Below are 19779 nucleotides of genomic sequence, written 5' to 3'. Positions count from 1 at the left end.
GTCACATTCACACCACATAATTACCAGGCAATGACCATCTCCAACAAAAGAGAATCTAACCATCTTTCCTTGACATTCAGTGATATTACCATTGCTGAATTCCCCTCACTATCAAATTTTGGGAGTTACCATTAACCAGAAATGGAACTGGAATAGTGAATGAAAAGTGAATACATATTAACAGTACAGCATTCGCTGTAGTGTTTTGAGACATCCTAAAATTGTGAAAATCTTTTGTATAAATTCAGATCTGTTTGACTGAAATATTTATTTAAATAAAGAATGTACATTCTACTTATTGTATAATTCAAGGTTTACTGTGTCTCAACTGTCTGTATTTGCTGTGATTCACAACGTTCCACCGATGGTTAATTAGATCAAGTCCAGTATGTGGTTCTCACTTCAAGGTTCAATGTTCATGTGCCGGTCTGGCTTCCAGTATGTGCAGTTCACTGTTTTCAGTGCTGGTAGATCACAAAGGAAAATGCGGCAACAATCCCTGTGATAGCAGCTATCTTTGCATAAGAAAATCGGGAGCTTTTCTGCTGGGAGTATTCCACAAACCCGGGACTGTTCGGCTGGAAGTATTCCACAAATCCTTTCTCCTATTAAAAAAAGAAGTAAAATTCATTAATGAACGAGGTACCATTGATGTTTCTATCTGTTTTCAGGATGTTATTGTATGTGCACAGTGGGGTCAGTTTTATAATTGAGTGCTTCTAGTCAGTTTAACATGATGGCCATGCGAGTTGAGAATCTGGGCATTGAGGCTAACACACAATGGCTAGTCATAAATATCCAGCCATTAATTTATTGGATGGAAAGTCATGTAGCCGTGAATAAGTTGTGTGTATGTGAGACCAGCATAGCCACATTCCTGATATGTGCACCTGCATTAAATTTTTTTAAAATTCCCACTCAACCTATCTTGTATATAATTGTGGATTTGCTTTTCTACATGCAATGATCAATGTGAGCATTACACAGAACTATGAGGACAAAAGAACAAAAAGAAATCACATGTTGCATAATTTGGTTGTAATTCCCTCATAATTCTATTTTGACCTGATTGGAAAAAGAAAAAGGGCAATTATGGGTAAGTACCATCAATGAGGGGGACTCACAAACCTTGCGCCAGGCTGCAGTTTTCTGCCATCCCTATTCCTTTCAATGACTTGCACTGAGGGCAGTAAGCAGTGTGTTGCAGCATCAGAACCTCACCATGAAGCAAAGATCTAATATACTGCCCAAATAATTGTTTGTAAATTACGGCAGATGTTCAGGAAAACCATGGTATCCCTGAATTAAAATGAGGGAAAAGAAATCAAGTCACTATTCCTCACCACTATTTAGTGATGTTGCCTGGAATTGCAGGTGGTTTTGACCATCTGTTGAAGGGACAATCACAGTCACCTCTCATGTCAAATGGTCAATTAGCACACTGACAGTTACTATCAAGGATCACATGGCCGTTTGATGGAAAGTGCACAGTGTCTACAGAACTATGTCGCAGTGAGGGGTAAAGGAAAAAGTTGACAAGAATATTTTGACAGTCCAAAGATGTGCGGGTTAGGTTGATTGGCCAGGTTAAAAATTGCCCCTTAGAATCCTAAAATGCGTAGGTTAGAGGGATTGGCGGGTAAATGTGTGGGGGTGGGGCCTGGGTGGGATTGTGGTCGGTGCAGACTCGATGGGCCGAGTGGCCTCCTTCTGCACTGTAGGGTTTCTATGATTTTGCCTGTTGCTTCGGGCAATCTCTGCATGTATTAGCTCAATTTGTTGCTGCAGGATCATTACACAGATTCCCATCAGGAGCGGAGTAAGGAGTCAGCTAACTGCACATTATTGCCTAAGCAACAAAACGTAGTGTAACATCTTCTTGAAGCAATCAAGAAAGAAATAGCAGAACCTGAGCCAATTTTAGAGCATGGTGAATTTCTGTTAATTATCCAGTTAACTGATGTGCAAAAATCTATCGTTATGTCTAAGAGTCCCTTGAGCAGAGCAATTGTTTGCCTAATATAGAGTGTGTTCACTCTCACAGCAGTGTAATCCAATCACCTAATCCTAGAGAACGTATCCAAAGGACAGCAAGATCTAAAACTCACTGGGTGGCCATCATGTGTAGATACACCACTGGAGTTCAATCAGCTAAACTTACTGATCTACACGGAATAAGAATAGGGACTCAACAAAATTTTCAATTGCAAACTGCATCACTTGCCTTGCACTGGTGGGAGTTGATGCTGGATGACCTCACGGCAATGCTTTGATATATTTATTTTGTTCATTTCACAAAGATTGCTACTATTTTTAATATAAATTTTATATTGATGATAGAGATTTCTGATTGGATTTTTAAAAAAATCAAAGGATGCAGATTCTTACAAACCCGCCTGACCATCAAAATGAGCAGAATTCCTTTAGTGAGAATTCTTTTTGAATACAGTAATTAATAGTGAATTATTAAAACACTGAAGTTGATAGAAAATTTGCTCATTCTATTTGCTAAGATATAAATCAGGAAGATTAGAGGGTGGCAACATTTGAGTTTGGTTTAAAAATGTTTTATGTTAAAGTATTTTCACTACAATTTCAAGGAAGTTCTTGGCTGGGGAATGTCTTCCGACTTCTAACAAATATCTCCATTTTCTTTGGGTGTGTTTCTAAGAGAATATTCCATGGAATAGTTTGTTCCAATGGGAGGAATTGAGGTGGGAGCAGGGACAGAGGTCTGCCATTCTAGACACACACAATCTGAAAGGGGAGAAACACCTAGTGGCCTGAGTTCAACATACCAAGGAGAAACTATGCCTTGAAAGGGCAGCAAAGAGGGGATCAAAGAGGTGTATATGATAATAAATGGCACAGATATGTTAAGACCAGAGCACCACTACAAGGTAAGACAAACATGAGAACAAGGGATTGTAAACTGAAGTTGGTGAGAAGCAGTATATCTTTGCCATACACACAGTGACCATTTTGAATGGATGGGTTGTAAGAACCTTACAATCATTCAAGTGAAGTGGTGGGAGAACAGGATTTGTTTCTGCCAGAGTGAATTAAGGGGAGCCAATTACTGCCCCCATTTGGATATATCTGATGCTCTCGGGCTGTTCGCTCTCTTGGTACATTGTTAATGGGGGCGCGGTGGAGGCGGGAGGGGGGAAGGGGGGGCGGTGGTGTGAAAGTAGTATCTTCATTGGTGCTACTATATAAGATTTGAGTAAATAACTCATTAGGAATTACCGTGACAAATTAAATCCTACTGCTAATCCTATGTAATTATTTTGCAAATCTTTGCCAAATATTGGAATCTAAATGGTGATGAGTGATCTCCTTTAAAAAAGATTGCTTCATCCACAAACATCCATGCAACCTGCAAAGAATGGCAATAAAGGTAATCTGCTTTGGATAAGTGTAAATTTCCTTACCCAGCCACCGTTCTCCCTGATCCAGGCAGCTTTGTGGGTCCAAGTGTGCTGGGCCACGCACTGTGCTATCCCCTCCACCAGCTCTTCCTCAGGAATGTCTTTGCTCCTCAGGTGCCTGACTAACACTCCGCAGAAAGTGTACAGAGTCACCAGTCTGCCCCAGTTGTCAGTGCCATCCGAGTATACCTCGCTGATGAGAATGGGGAGCGCTTGCTTGGCCTGTTCTATTGAAGCGATGTTGAGTTTGTTGATGCAGAGCTCCAATTCCTGGTTCCTGGTTCCCTGTAAGAAGGAGCCGGCCTTGCGCAGTGTTTGAGCCACGCTGTTGGTTGCGGGGACCGACTGCGAGCCTTCGAGCGCAAACTTGAAATAATCCTTCAGCAAAAAGTAGACGAAACTCTTGGAATCTGGGTGTTCCTGACCCATAGCGAGTGTTCCTCTTCCTCTCACTGCTCACTCAGTGTCAGAACAGCTTCATTCTGAAATTTATACATCAGCACCGTGGGCTTTTATTTTTTAAAAAAACCATTACGCAGTAAAACTGAAGAGAGGAAGTAATTTATTTGAATAGATCGGATTTTCCATCTTGATAAACCTGTTTGTGTTGTTGGGGACTGCCCACTTCCCCCAGTTATGGCTGTAGGTGTTTATCCGGAAGAGCTCCAGTTTCAGTCTCTCAATGGAAAGTGGAAATTCAGTCTGAACGTCACAAAGGAATGAAAAGATCACTTCATCAGCTGAATGTGCTTTGTGATTACCTTCCTCCCGATTTAGACATTATTTATTTGAGATTCTGTACTTAGAGAAGATCAGTTTCACAAAATAATGTTTTGGGTAGAGAAAGACTTGAATTTGCACTGCCCTTCCCCAGTCACAGGAGATAAGTACCCTTAAATCGTCATCCCCTTTAATGTGGGAAAGGAGTCCGCTAACCTAAGCACAGCAGGATCCCACATTTATCACGGTCGAGGGATTGTCATCGACGAGGACATCAGGGAGGACTCCCTCAGTCGTTGAACAATGCTGCAGGAACCTTTACATCCACTCGAGAGGCCGAATGGGGTCTCAGTTTAGCTTCCAAAATCTAGGTCAACACCAAATCTAGGCTGACACCCCTTTTTGGAGGATTGTTGCTTAATCTACCAGCTCAGAAGGAACTTTTTGAAAAGCAGTTGGGGGGAGAGAATGGTGTTGGGAACACTGTGGTCGAAGGGTCTTTTTCCGGCTGGAGGTCTGTGACCAGTGATGTTCCGCAGAGCTCTTTACTGGGACCTCTGCTATTTGTGATATATATAAATGATTTGGAAGAAGGTGTAACTGGTGTTATCAGCAAGTTTGCGGATGACACGAAGATGGCTGGACTTGCGGATAGCGATGAGCATTGTCGGGCAATACAGCAGGATATAGGTAGGCTGGAAAATTGGGTGGAGAGGTGGCAGATGGAATTTAATCCAGATAAATGCGAAGTGATGCATTTTGGAAGAAATAATGTAGGGAGGAGTTATACAATAAATGGCAGAGTCATCAGGAGTATAGAAACACAGAGGGACCTAGGTGTGCAAGTCCACAAATCCTTGAAGGTGGCAACACAGGTGGAGAAGGTGGTGAAGAAGGCATATGGTATGCTTGCCTTTATAGGACGGGGTATAGAGTATAAAAGCTGGAGTCTGATGATGCAGCTGTATAGAACACTGGTTAGGCCACACTTGGAGTACTGCGTCCAGTTCTGGTCGCCGCACTACCTGAAGGACGTGGAGGCATTAGAGAGAGAGCAGAGACGGTTTACCAGGATGTTGCCTGGTATGGAGGGTCTTAGCTATGAGGAGAGATTGGGTAAACTGGGGTTGTTCTCCCTGGAAAGACGGAGAATGAGGGGAGATCTAATAGAGGTATACAAGATTATGAAGGGGATAGATAGGGTGAACGGTGGGAAGCTTTTTCCCAGATCAGAAGTGACGATCACGAGGGGTCACGGGCTCAAGGTGAGAGGGGTGAAGTATAACTCAGATATTAGAGGGATGTTTTTTACACAGAGGGTGGTGGGGGCCTGGAATGCGCTGCCAAGTAGGGTGGTGGAGGCAGACACACTGACATCATTTAAGACTTACCTGGATAGTCACATGAGCAGCCTGGGAATGGAGGGATACAAACGATTGGTCTAGTTGGACCAAGGAGCGGCACAGGCTTGGAGGGCCGAAGGGCCTGTTTCCTGTGCTGTACTGTTCTTTGTTCTTTGATATCCATCCCTCAATCAACATCACCAAAAACAGATTCGCTTATCCCAATGCTGTTTGTTGGAGCTTGCTGCGCACAAATTGAATGCTATCTTTTCCAACAGTGACTACAATTAAAATAATTGATTGACGAGCAGTGCTTTGATATAGTCTGAGACTGTAAAAGGTACTATTTAAATGCCAGCTTTCTCTTTTGGATATCAACATGCAAACCATTTCCAATTTTTCATTGTCCATCATGAAGTAATAATTGGTTCAGTTACATACTGGGTGAAAAAGATTCTTCTGTGACCAAAACAGATTTTTTAATGCTCAAGAATTTCATCATGGGTCAGATTTTAAACACATAAATTACGATCATCGAAAAGGTCAGAAACCAAACACTTCCTACACTCCCCTGCCCACACACTCAGTGCATTCTCGTACTGAATAACCCATTTACCGTATGTGAAATTAAAATAAGCACGAAATAAATTTAAAAATAAGCAAGCACGTGCAGCGACTTGGCCTCTGGTATCCTGGGAAAGCACGCTATTGCTTTCAGTAGATGATGCTAAAGAGTGTGCAGTAAATTCTAGAGTTGCACCTGTATCATAGAACATAGAACAGTACAGCACAGAACAGGCCCTTCGGCCCACGATGTTGTGCCGAGCTTTATCTGAGACCAAGATCAAGCTATCAAGGGCGGCACGGTAGCACAGTGGTTAGCACTGCTGCTTCACAGCGCCAGGGTCCCGGGTTCGATTCCCGGCTCGGGTCACTGTCTGTGTGGAGTTTGCACATTCTCCTCGTGTCTGCGTGGGTTTCCTCCGGGTGCTCCGGTTTCCTCCCACAGTTCAAAGATGTGCGGGTTAGGTTGATTGGCCAGGTTAAAAATTGTCCCTTAGAGTCGTGAGATGCGTAGGTTAGTGGGATTAGCGGGTAAAATATGTGGGGGTAAGGCCTGGGTGGGATTGTGGTCGGTGCAGACTCGATGGGCCGAATGGCCTCCTTCTGCACTGTAGGGTTTCTATGATTTATATGATTTCTATCCCACTCCCTATCATCCCGGTGTGCTCCATGTGCCTATCCAATAACCACTTAAATGTTCCTAAAGTGTCTGACTCCACTATCACTGCAGGCAGTCCATTCCACACCCCAACCACTCTCTGCGTAAAGAACCTACCTCTGATATCCTTCCTGTATCTCCCACCACGAACCCTATAGTTATGCCCCCTTGTAATAGCTCCATCCACCCGAGGAAATAGTCTTTGTACTACCAAGGCATCAGCAATTGTATGCCAGAGACATGAACATGAGGAGCCCTTAACTCTAACATTTTTACTTAAACATCAGTGAAATTTGTGGCCAAAAGAGAAAGTGCTGGAAAATTCGAAATCTCCCAGCACTTTCTCTTTTGGTTTCAGATTCCAGCAGCCGCAGTAATCTGCTTTCATCCAGTGAAATTTGTGATAAGCATTTTCTGCCCCTATAAAAATATTCCGAGTCTCCTTGGGTCATTTGAGTGCACAGAGCACTGAGTCTGATGGGCCACATCTATAATAGAAAACTATAGCACAAAACAGGCCCTTCGGCCCCACAAGTTGTGCCGAACATATCCCTACCTTTTAGGCCTACCTATAACCCTCCATCTTATTAAGTCCCATGTACTCATCCAGGAGTTTCTTAAAAGTCCCTATTGAGTTCGCCTCCACCACCACTGACGGCAGCCGATTCCACTCGCCCACCACCCTGTGTGTGAAAAACTTCCCCCTAACATTTCCCCTGTACCTACCCCCCAGCACCTTGAACCTGTGTCCTCTCGTAGCAGCCATTTCCACCCTGGGAAAAAGCCTCTGAGAGTTCACCTGATCTATGCCTCTCAACATCTTATATACCTCTATTAGGTCTCCTCTCATCCTACGTCTCTCTAAGGAGAAAAGACCGAGCTCCCTCAGCCTATCCTCATAAGGCATGCCACTCAATCCAGGCAACATCCTCGTAAATCGCCTCTGCACCCTTTCAATCTTTTCCACATCCTTCCTGTAATGAGGCGACCAGAACTGAGCACAGTACTCCAAGTGGGGTCTGACGAGGGTCTTATATAGCTGCATCATTATCCCCGGACTCCTAAACTCAATCCCTCGATTGATAAAGGCCAGCACACCATACGCCTTCTTAACCACCTCCTCCACCTGCAGGGCCGATTTTAGAGTCCTATGGACCCAGACCCCAAGGTCCTTCTGATCCTCCACAGTACGAAGAGTCTTTCCCTTAATATTGTACTCCTTCACCCCATTTCACCTACCAAAATGGAGCACTACGCATTTATCTGGGTTGAAGTCCATCTGCCACTTCTCCGCCCCGTCTTGCATCCTATCTATGTCCCTCTGTAACTTCTGACATCCCTCCAGACTATCCCTCCAGACTATCCCTCCAGAGTAATCCAGGACCTAGAGGTCCTGCTTTTTAGCCTTCTACCTAACTCCCTAAATTGCTTTTGCAGGACCTCCCTGCTCTTTCTGCCAACAGTTAGTCAATTAGGCAGTTCTTGCTCCATAGTTCTTGCTGGCTGCAGCTCTTGCTCCAAGTGAGAGATTGGGAACATTTCCAGTGTCCAGGGTCAGCATGTGTGCAAGAGGTGTATCCAGCTGCAGCTCCTGGAAGCTTGGGTTTCAGAGCTGGAGCAGCGGCTGGGGACACTGTGGAGCATCTGTGAGCCAGAGAGCATTGTCAATAGCATATTTCGAGAGGTGGTTACACTGCAGCTGAAGGGACCGGAGAAATGAAGAGAATGGGTTACCACCAGGCAGTCCAGAAGGAACAGGCAGGTAGTTCAGGAGTCCGCTGGGGTCTTGCTCTCAAATCAGTGTTCCATTGGGGCACTGACTGATTTGGGGTGATTGACTGCTGCCTCATAGTGCCAGGGGCGCAGGATAACTGTCTGTGTGGAGTTTGCACAATCTCCCCATGTCTGCGAGGGTTTCCTCCCACAGTCCAAAGATGTGCAGGCTAGGTTGGTTGACGAGACTAAATTGCCCCTTAATGGCAGGGCAAATAAATGGGGTTACTCAGATGGGGCCTGTGTGCGGTTATTGTCGCTGCAGGCTTGATGGGCCGAATAGCCTCTTTCTGCACTATAGGGATTCTATGATTTTGGAGGCTGATGAGGGCACTGGTTCCTTCAGGAATTTCAGACAAAGCCAAACTTCTGGCATAGAACCATAGAACCACAGAAAATTACAGCTCGGAAACAGGCCTTTTGGCATCACAAGCAGCCTGTCTGTACGGCGGGGGAAGGGGGGTTGGGGGGGGGATGGGGGGGGCTGGTGGCAGGCCAATAGTAATAGGGATTCTACAGTCAGGGGTACAGAGAGGCCCACTGTAGTCGTCAACATGATTCCAGGATGGTATGGAGCCTTCCTGGTGCCAGGGTCCGGGATGTCACTGAATGGCTGTAGGGCATCCTGAAGGGGGAGGGTGATAAGGCAGAGGGCAGAGAACCATAGAACCATAGAAAATTACAGCTCAGAAACAGGCCTTTTGGCCCTTCTTGTCTGTGCTGAACCATTTTTTGCCTAGTCCCACTGACCTGCACTTGGACCATATCCCTCCACACCCCTCTCATCCATGAACCCGTCCAAGTTTTTCTTAAATGTTAAAAGTGACCCCGCATTTACCACTTTATCCGGCAGCTCATTCCACACTCCCACCACTCTCTGCGTGAAGAAGCCCCCCCTAATATTCCCTTTAAACTTTTCTCCTTTCACTCTTAACCCATGCCCTCTGGTTTTGTTCTCCCCTAGCCTCAGTGGAAAAAGCCTGCTTGCATTCACTCTATCTATACCCCTCAAAATCTTATACACCTCTATCAAATCTCCCCTCATTCTTCTACGCTCCAGGGAATAAAGTCCCAACCTATTCAATCTCTCTCTGTAACTCAGCTTCTCAAGTCCCGCCAACATCCTTGTGAACCTTCTCTGCACTCTTTCAACCTTATTTACATCCTTCCTGTAACTAGGTGACCAAAACTGTACACAATACTCTAAATTCGGCCTCACCAATGCCTTATATAACCTGACCATAACACTCCAACTTTTATCCTCGATACTCCGATTTATAAAGGCCAATGTACCAAAGGCACTCTTTACAACCCTATCCACCTGTGACATCACTTTGAGGGAATTCTGTAACCGTATTCCCAGGTCCCACTGTTCAACTGCACTCTTCAGAGTCCTACCATTTACCCTGTACGTTCTACTTTGGTTTGTCCTTCCAAAGTGCAATATCTCACACTTGTCTGCGTTAAATTACATTTGCCATTTTTCAGCCCATTTTTCTAGTTGGTCCAAATCCCTCTGCAAGCTTTGAAAACCTTCCTCACTGTCCACTACACCTCCAATCTTTGTATCATCAGCAAATTTGCTGATCCAATTTACCACATTATCATCCAGATCATTGATAGAGATGACAAACAACAATGGACCCAATACCGATCCCTGCGGCACACCACTTGTCACAGGCCTCCACTCAGAGAAGCAATCCTCCACAACCACTCTCTGGCTTCTTCATTATTAAAATAATGTTGCCCATAATTTGCACAGATTCATGTGCTCCTAACTGATCTTGGTGGTCTGGGTTGGCATCAAAGTACAATAATAAACCAAAATCTGCTGCTGGGAAAATAATGGTGAGTTTAATGCCTAGTCTGTTGTTAATGTGTAAAAATAACAGCATTTCTTTGGCAAAGAGGCATGAGTTACGAATCACCACAATTTGCCCGAGTGGGACAATGGGAATGGGTGAATAACAAAAGGCCAGAGTTCAAAACACACAGCGTTCTCAGAGAGAGTTGCAGGGTTTATGAAATTGAGAGAAATAGAGGCAGTGCCCTGTGATTTAAAATCACTAAGCCAGTGAGGATGGGGAGATGGGTGAGTAGAACCTGGAACAGGACAGGACACAGAAAGAATGCAGAGCTCTGGATGAGCAGAGGTTTATGGAAGCTGGAGGATAGAAGCTGAGCATTGAAATAATCTAGTCTCCCTCTGTATAAACATTTCCCAAATTAAAAAACGCTCAACACAGCTAACTGCACCTTCCAGAGCACCACAGAGATTTTGTTTTAAAAAGGGTTTGGCTGAGTTTTAAGAGGGAGTTCAACCCTTTCTGAAAATTTGGGATGACACGCGCACACACACATATAGACGCACACACAGGCGCACACACACACACAGGGTAGTGAGTGGGGAAGGGGGCTCACAGCAGGCGAGGGTGTGGGGGTGTGTTGGGGAGGACTGTGTCCCATCTGATTTAGATTCACATTGTTGCTGCTGCTGCTTTTGTGGGATCTTGCTGTGTACACACTGGGCCTGTGGCCTTTGCCTGCACTGCAACAGCGACCACACTTTATCAAACAAAATCTCGCTCACGGACCGCAAAGTGGGTTCGAAGGAACGAAAGTGGAAACGGGGTCGCGTAAATTCAAGCACTTAAATCGCTGAGGCATCGTAGGCTCTGCAGCAAGTGCTGGGGAATGGGAGTAGTATAGATTGGTATTCGATGTCCAGCGTAGACCTGGTGGGCCGAAGGGCCTGTTTCTGTGCTGTGTGACTCCATGTTCTCTTCTCTCTCTTTTCCCAGGAATTTATATTTGGATGGGGGGTTCATAATTTCCCTGCCTCTGTCTCTCCAGCGTTCTTACCAATCTCTGCATCCCACCCATCTCTCTCTCCCCAGACATTCCTGTCTGTATTTCATCTTTCAATAAAATGTGAAAGAAAACACCAATGTGAATTGTTGTTCAATTTTGCTTCAGCAAAAAAGAGAGAAGCGGGGGTAGAAGCAGGGGGAAAGTTCCAGGAGGAAAGTTACTTTTACTCATTGTAATGGAGAAATGATAGCATTGGAAGTTCATTTTTGCAGGATTACCTTTTCCCTCTCTGTGTAAGTGTATAATTTTTAAGCATGACGCCTTTTAGATTACACTCTATGAATCTAATGAAGAAGTATTATAATTCAACATTCTACTTGTGTTGTTTATAACTGCCCCACAATGCTTTGATGGGCTACATGACAGAACTACCACGATGTGGAGATGCCGGCGTTGGATTGGGGTGTGCACAGTAAGAAGTCTGGCAACAACAGGTTAAAGTCCAACGGCTTTAGTTGGTATCACAAGCTTTCGGAGCACTGCTCCTTCATCAGGTGAGTGGCCTGAACCACCATAACATCCCTTTCCCTTCCCTACAATCTATATCTGTATCCAATCCATGATAATCTTGTTGCACTTGTTCCCCTTCCTCCCACTGTGTAATACCTTGTAATTGCCTTGATTAAATTTCACCCATTAATGACATAACCAGTTAAAAATCTTATCTAACTCACATTGACAGTCACTGTGCACTCCATCCACCTTCATAGCTCTTCTTTGTTTAGTATCATTTGTGGCCTTGATCAGTTTACATTGGATCAAAAACTAAAGAGGTTCCAGCACGATTCGAACAACCACTTCCTTTCCAAACACCAGTTTTCCCCACAGCTTGCAATTTCAGTAACAGCCTTATAAACTTCACCATTGACAACTTTCTCCAGAAAGTCAAGTTTGGTCAAACAGAATTTTCCCCTCTTACAGCCATGCTGTTATTTATTTGATTATCGTCATGCACAGCCTCAATAGGTTCACTCCTGGTGATGGACAGCACCGTGGTTAGCACTGCTGTCTCACACTGTCAAGGGCTCAGGTTCAATTCCGGCCTTGGGTGATTGTGTGGAGTTTGCATGTTCTTCCTGTGTCTGCATGGGTTTCCTCCGGGTGCTCTGGTTTCCTCCCACAGTCCAAAGATGTGCAGGTTAGGTTGGTTGGCCATGCTAAATTGCCCCTTAGTGTCAGGGGGATTAGCAGGGTAAATATGTGGGGTTACGGGGATAGGGCCTGGGTGGAATTGTTGTCAGTGCAGACTCGATGAGCCGAATGGCCTCATTCTGCACTGTAGGGATCCTATGATTGATTCCATCAATTTACTAAATCTTGTTAAATTACATTGGTGCGACTACAGTTCCCTGTTTGAGATTTCTCCACTTTCTTGTTTAAGCTATGTTAGATTATTTTCATACAAGTGGAATTTCCTCCAATTTCACTGGCTGTTGCTCTTCTCATGTTATCTCATATCTCCCCTTAATCACCTGAGGTCAGGGATTTGATTGTTCTGAGCCCTCTAAGTCTGATTGGAATCATTTTGTGGTTGATGATATGATCTTTTAAGCCTGTATTGATCGCTCTCATTTCAAGAGGAAGTTGTAATGAGTAGTCCAAGTAAGCTTGCATTGACTGTTAAAATATTCTCTTTTCATCTTCATTGGTTTCCTTTAAGGTTCACACCTGTTCCCTGACCACCTCTTTAATGTTACAGTGGTGGAGGTACTTCTCGCTGTTATGTTTAGCTTCTACAGATATCTTCATTTCTAGTTCCCTTTAATGACACTTTGAAATGCTAATGAAATTTCCATCATAACCAAGAGCCTGTTCCCCCACCTTCCTCTTCCTGCAGGATTTTTCTTCCTCATTTCACTTCTGATTTTCTCAATGAACCATGTGCATCATACTATTTTATAGTTTCATTTCAGCTTTGTGCATGTGATGTCCTTTTCTGTAGTTTCCCCATTGTCACTGACAGACTGGATCATGAGAGTTCATGCATTGCTAATTCTGACTTTAAATCATTCCCTGGTTTATACTTGGTTGATTGAAATGCCCCATTAATATTTTCTTCCTGTTTTCACATATCCTCCTTCTCAGACCATAAAATATTCTGTCCCTCCTCGAATCGGGAGCTGATAGACAATAACAAACCCTAAATGTTCTTTTTGTCTTCTTGCATTAGAAAACCAAATCGGGCATTTTCCCCTTCCTACAGGATTTAATTCCTTTACACCTGGGAATGATATAACTACCCAGCCTTCAGGAGAACAGTGACCATGACACCACACAACCCTGCCACAGCAACCTCTGCAAGACGTGCCGGATCATCGACACAGATGCCATCATCTCACGTGAGAACACCATCCACCAGGTACACGGTACATACTCTTGCAATTCGGCCAACGTTGTCTACCTGATACGCTGCAAGAAAGGATGTCCCGAGGCATGGTACATTGGGGAAACTATGCAGACGCTGCGACAACGGATGAATGAACACCGCTCGACAATCACCAGGCAAGACTGTTCTCTTCCTGTTGGGGAGCACTTCAGCGGTCACGGGCATTCGGCCTCTGATATTCGGGTAAGCGTTCTCCAAGGCGGCCTTCGCGACACACGACAGCGCAGAGTCGCTGAGCAGAAACTGATAGCCAAGTTCCGCACACACGAGGACGGCCTCAACCGGGATATTGGGTTCATGTCACACTATTTGTAACTCCCACAGTTGCGTGGACCTGCAGAGTTTCACTGGCTGTCTTGTCTGGAGACAATACACATCTTTTTAGCCTGTCTTGATGCTCTCTCCACTCACATTGTTTTGTTTCTTAAAGACTTGATTAGTTGTAAGTATTCGCATTCCAACCATTATTCATGTAAATTGAGTCTGTGTCTTTATAAGCTCTGTTTGTGAACAGAATTCCCACTCACCTGAAGAAGGGGCTTAGAGCTCCGAAAGCTTGTGTGGCTTTTGCTACCAAATAAACCTGTTGGACTTTAACCTGGTGTTGTTAAACTTCTTACAATGATATAAACAACATCATTGCCACCATCCCCCACCCCTTTCCCCCATGAATCCATCTATTCTACCCTTCCCGAGCATTCTGTACCCTCTCTTTCACCCCACCCTTGCCACCATGTTGTATCCCTACTGTTGTGGTAATAATTACCACTTGAATCTGTAAGCTTCAGGTAACCAAGGGCTTTATTTATAATCATATGCTGGGAGGACATAGCCTGATTTACAGGGTGTCTTTTTGAGACAAAGGTTGCGTAACATATTTCTACCTTTTAGTTATTACATTTCACTATACTGCCTAGTACAACTCCCATTTACATACATAATAAGCAGAATAATTCAGGCTGCAGATGTTGTCTGTTATCTCATTGGAAGGCTGGGAACGCCTCCCAGTCTGTGCTCTTATCACCTTAACATTGTTTACCTATCTGTGAAGGTCGTTATGGTTAATAACTTGTGATTGTTGGTTGGGTTCCTACAGTACTGGCTATATACCCATCATACCTATGTGTTGGCAATATTTCCCATCATACAAAGATCTCTCATAACTACATTTGTCTATTCTAAAGCTATTAATACACCTCCTATCCCACTTCAGTCAGTCCCTCCTTTTGAATCCTAGTCAGGTGTTATCTAGCTCAGACGAGACATTTCCAAGACCCTCTGCCCATTAGTAGCTCTTGGGATCCTACCAGAATTCATTGGGCTTTGGGTCTGCTCCCTGACTGTTTCCTTACAGCTTTGCCTAAGTCCTAATGACCTAAGCTAGGCCCGGAACCATTATTTCATTAGATTGAAGAATCTTCATAAATGTTCCCAATTTTTGTATTCTCTGGGAAGGGGGTTTCAGTTGCAGTGGATACCAGGGTATATCCTTTACTAACCAGCATTAGCATCTATACTGCTTGGGATATAATCAGTCTCCGATAACAAAAAATACAAACACTAGCCATTAAGATTGCAAAAGACACAACTGCCTCTGCCACTTTCCCTACGTTGCATTCTTGCCATCTTGGCTCAATTATTAGATAAATCCTCCAATTTCTTAGCCTTTCCTATGATTAGGTTCACCTGCACCCTTCCCATGTGATTGCTTGACAGTTTTGTTCCATAAACCTCCTGGTAGTCATCAGGACTCTCTGCACTGCTACCCAAGCTATCTAGCCCAGGCTGCCGTAGATACTTAGCCAACTAGATAACAGGCCATCCCAGACTGAGTATTGTGTGATGAGAAAGAAATAATCGGCAATCTAGTTGTGCGAGGCCCCTTGGGATGAGCGACCAAAATATAATAGAATTCTTCATTAAGTTGGAGAGTGACGTAGTTGATTCTGAGACTAAGGGCCCTAAATCTTAATAAAAGAAACCACAATGGTATGAGCTGCGAGTTAACTATGACTGATTGGGAAATGTTACTTGAAGGGACTGTACCGGTTTCTGTCACCAACACCCTTTATTGTGCACCAAAGGAAAAGGTCGCTCCCTCAGCTTACAGTCATAGCTTTCACCTTGGGGCCGACAACTGCGATCTAGATAAAGTTACATGCTTAAAAAGCTGACTGCTTCCTTTGAAGCCCGTGGGTAGATCTATTGATGATCCTCCTTGGCCTTCATGATCATAACATCCCTCCCTGTTCTATTCCACGTCTCTCCCAGCCCTCCCATTTTTGAGGAGATCCTTTCCATCGCTAGGGCGGAAATCTCTTAAAGGCAGGACTGGGTCAAGCAGTGCAAACTGAACCGTTTTCTTTTCCTTCGGAGGGGGTGTCATAGGGTTACTGAAGCAGGTTCCTCCTCAGGTTCCACTTCAGCCCAGATGCTTGCTTCCAGAGCGTCCATCTCTGAGTCAGTACCTCACCATCCGGAGAGGCCAACGCAGAATCAGCTTTGAGCTGAGGGCTGGTACTGACAGCAGCTATTTCTATGGCCGTTGGCAGGAGTGGCTTGGGCAAGGACTTCCTGTCCCTGTGATGGTCTATAAGTGCTTCTTTAGGGTTTTATCCTGAACCTTGACCTTGAAAGATACTGGTCCTGTTTTCTCCACAATGATCCCAGGGACCCACCTGGGACCATCCCTGAAGTTCCTTACCTGAACAAGGTCACCCATTGCAAAATACTTTCTGTCTTCACGGAATCAAAGTTTCTTTTTTGGTCTTCTGCTGGGTCTCCACCTTCCTCACCAAGCTTGGGAATAGGTGGCTCAATCTGGTACAAAGCCAGCGTCTCATCAACAGCTCTGCTGGAGCCACACTGTTGTGGTATGTGGTGTGGTCTTATAATTGAACAAAAATCATGCCATTTAGTCTCCATGGATGCCACCAGCTGTTTCTTCATACCATTTTTGAAGGTTTGAATCGCCAGTTCTGCAAATCTATTTGATGACAGGTGATAAGGTACAGTTCAGACCTGTCAGAAATCATTGAGAGCATGAAGTTTTGGAAATCACCGGGCCATGCTGTTATCCGAAACCAGGGCTTCCAATATTCCATGTGTGCTGAAGCTTTGTTGTAATTTCTCAATTGTAGCCAGAGTAGCTGTGGGGCCCAAGTGGTGCACCTACAGCCACTTGGAGTGTGTGTCCACCATGGTTAAAAACATGGAATCCACAAAGGATCCTGCAAGGTTCACATGCACATGCACCCATGGCCTGCCAGGCCATTCCCATGGGTGTAGGGAGGCTGAGGGTGAGAGGTTTTGATTTTCCTGGCACATATCACATCGCTTTACCAAGTCTGTGATGTCGGAATCAAGACTGGGCCACCAGATATAACTCCTAGCAAGAATCTTCATTTTTGATACTTCTCACTGGCCACTATGTGGTTCTGTTAATATTGTACATTGTCCAGGGGGGCGGGATCCCCAAAGAATGATCCCGTCCTCAACACTAAATTCAGGCTTCTTAAGGAGGTAGGGTTTCATTTTTTTGGAGGGTCATCCTTGGAATCCATTGTGCAGAGGAAGACCAAGGGATTGATTAAGAAGGGAAAGTAGAGTACGAGAGTAAGCTTGCAGGGAACGAGAAACTGACTGTAAAAGTTTCTATAAGTACGTGAAGAGAAAAAGATTGGTGAAAACGAATATACAGTCAAAAACAGGGGATTTTATAATGGGGAACAAAGAAATGGCTGACCAACCAAATACATACTTTGGTTCTGTCTTCACAAAGGAGGACACAAATAAGATATCAGAAATGTTGGGGAACACAGGGTTTAATGAGAGGGAGGAACTGACGGAAATCAGTATTAGTAGGGAAATTGATGGGATTAAAGGCCGTTAAATCCCCAGGGCCTGATCATCTACATCCCAGAGTATTTAAGGAAGTGGCCCTTGAAATAGTGGATGCATTGACGGTCATCTTCCAAGATTCTACAGACTCTGGAACAGCTCCTTCAGATTGGGGGTAGCTAAATGTAACCCCACTATTTAAAAAGGGAGATAGAGAGAACACAGGGAATTGTAGACCAATCAGCTTGATGTTGGCAGTGGGGAAAATTCTAGCATCCATTATAAAAGATTTAATAGCAGAGCACTTGGAAAATGATGGTAGAATCGTACAGAGTCAGCATCAATTTACAAAAGGGAAATCATGCTTAATAAATCTACCGGAATTCTTCAAGGGGAATTTGGGTGTCCTTGTGCACCAGTCGCTGAAGGTAAGCATGCAGGTGCAGCAGAGGGTAAAGAAGGCAAATGGGATGTTAGCTTTCATAGTGAGGGGATTCAAGTACAGGAGCAGGGATATTTTGCTGCAATTTTACAGGGCCTTGCTGAGACCATACCTGGAATATTGTGTGCAGCTTTGATCTCTTTATCTGATGAAGGATGTTCTTGGCATAGAGGGAGTGCAGCAACCAGACTGGTTCCTGGGACAGCGGGACAGACATATGAGGAAAGATTGAGTTGGTTCGGATTATAGTCATTAGAGTTTAGAAAAATCAAGGAGGATCCCATAGAAACCATTTTGGTACCACCTTAACCATTAAGAGGTAAAAATAGACCTTTATGGTAGACAGGCTGTAGGTTTGAAGTTCAGTTTTGCTCCATGCAGGAGTGCCTTTTCCCTCTCTGTGTAAGTGTATCTTTTTCAGTATGATATCATTTAGATTATACTCAACTGACCTAGCATTAAAATTCAGCACTCTATTTGTTGTTTATGGTTTCCCTATAGTGTTTTAATGGGTTACAGGACCAAATTACTTTAACAGCCCTGTTCCTTTCCTCTTGAGATATATATCTACCTATGCCATCTGTGACATACTTCTGGCATTTGTTTTTTCCTGTCCCTTCCACCCCATCCACCCTCCACTACTTCCCCCCCATCCTGTTGTGTAGTACCTTGCATTTGTCTGGACTGAATTTAATCTGTTAATGATATACCCAAGTGAAGTTTCAGTTAAACTCCTGTTAGTGTCTCGGTGCTTCATCCATTTTCATAGATCTTCCTAGTTTAATGTCATCTGTTGGCTTGACCAGTCTGCATTGGTTTCATGAGCACAGATCAAAAACAGAAGAGGTTTCGCCAAAATTCCCTGGAAGATTCCACTCAGTAGTATCATTCCCTGACCAAGCTATCTTCTTCAGTCACTCCCTTTATCACACACCAGTTTTCCCACTACTTTCAATTCCAATAACAGCCTTATAAACTGCACCACTGACAACTTTCTCAAGAAGACAGACTTTCCCCCATTTACAGCTACATTGACTGTTAAATGTAAGGTTATCTTCATGAAGACCTAAGCAAGTTAATTCTGGGTCATTTTCCAGAAAAGAGGGTGGCAAAGGATACCACGGAGCCGATCTTTACTTTAATAAACATTTATTTACAGTCCTACACACTTGGACCTTCTCATCCAATGACCACTTTCAGTTGCTTCCTTTTTATACAGGTGCAAATGAATCCCCAGTTCATACCCAACATCTGTGAAATAACTCCTCAGAGGCTAGAGTCCCTTTATTTACAAACTCGATTCCACTCCTCACATGATTCTGGTACACAGAGAGACTCCAGAGTATCAATGGACCTGACACTCCCATTTGTATATTCAGGTGGGGCTCCCTGATTGGGCAAGCAATTATGATTACTCTTTTTATTATTAAATCAATTATACAAATTTCACAGGGGAATAACTTCATTGCAGTGTTAATGTAAGCCTTACTTGTGACTAATAAATAAAATAAACAAATACAAAAGTACATTACACTGTTTAAAAAAATGCCATCTCAATTACAAATTATACAAATAACACCCAACAATCAACGTCAAACATGTTATTTAAATACAATGGTACAAACAGCAAAGCACCATAATGGACAGTTAGTGTGCGTTGCAAGTTGTCAACAACCCATCTTCAAAGCTCAGACAACTCACAACAACAATAGGCCAGCGATTTTCTATGTAAACAGTACCAATGACTAATG

At 44.0% G+C, this 19779-nt stretch overlaps 1 protein-coding gene across 1 annotated transcript; it reads right to left on the bottom strand.

Annotated features, from left to right (window-relative positions):
• Nucleotides 1-254: 254 nt before the first annotated feature.
• On the bottom strand, nt 255-4133 carry LOC144511321 (bcl-2-related protein A1-like). The gene is made up of 2 exons (XM_078241576.1): nt 3435-4133; nt 255-605 (listed from the first exon to the last, which is right to left on the bottom strand). The coding sequence occupies exons 1-2, from the start codon at nt 3858-3860 to the stop codon at nt 459-461; spliced, it is 573 nt and encodes a 190-aa protein (XP_078097702.1). The 5' UTR covers nt 3861-4133; the 3' UTR covers nt 255-458.
• Nucleotides 4134-19779: the final 15646 nt, after the last annotated feature.

The sequence above is a fragment of the Mustelus asterias genome, chromosome 24, assembly GCF_964213995.1.
Source record: "Mustelus asterias chromosome 24, sMusAst1.hap1.1, whole genome shotgun sequence".
NCBI classification, from domain to species: domain Eukaryota; kingdom Metazoa; phylum Chordata; class Chondrichthyes; order Carcharhiniformes; family Triakidae; genus Mustelus; species Mustelus asterias.
Note: the sequence above shows the minus strand (reverse complement) of the source record. Positions and strands in the feature narration are given on the sequence as shown.

What these genes read in the sequence shown, in the direction of transcription:
- LOC144511321 (XM_078241576.1), bottom strand. Translation starts at nt 3,860, where the DNA reads ATGGGTCAGGAACACCCAGATTCCAAGAGTTTCGTCTACTTTTTGCTG. An exon ending in TCAGGGAGAACGGTGGCTGG is followed by an intron (nt 606 to 3,434) that starts GTAAGGAAATTT and finishes TTTTTTTAATAG; the next exon opens with GAGAAAGGATTTGTGGAATA.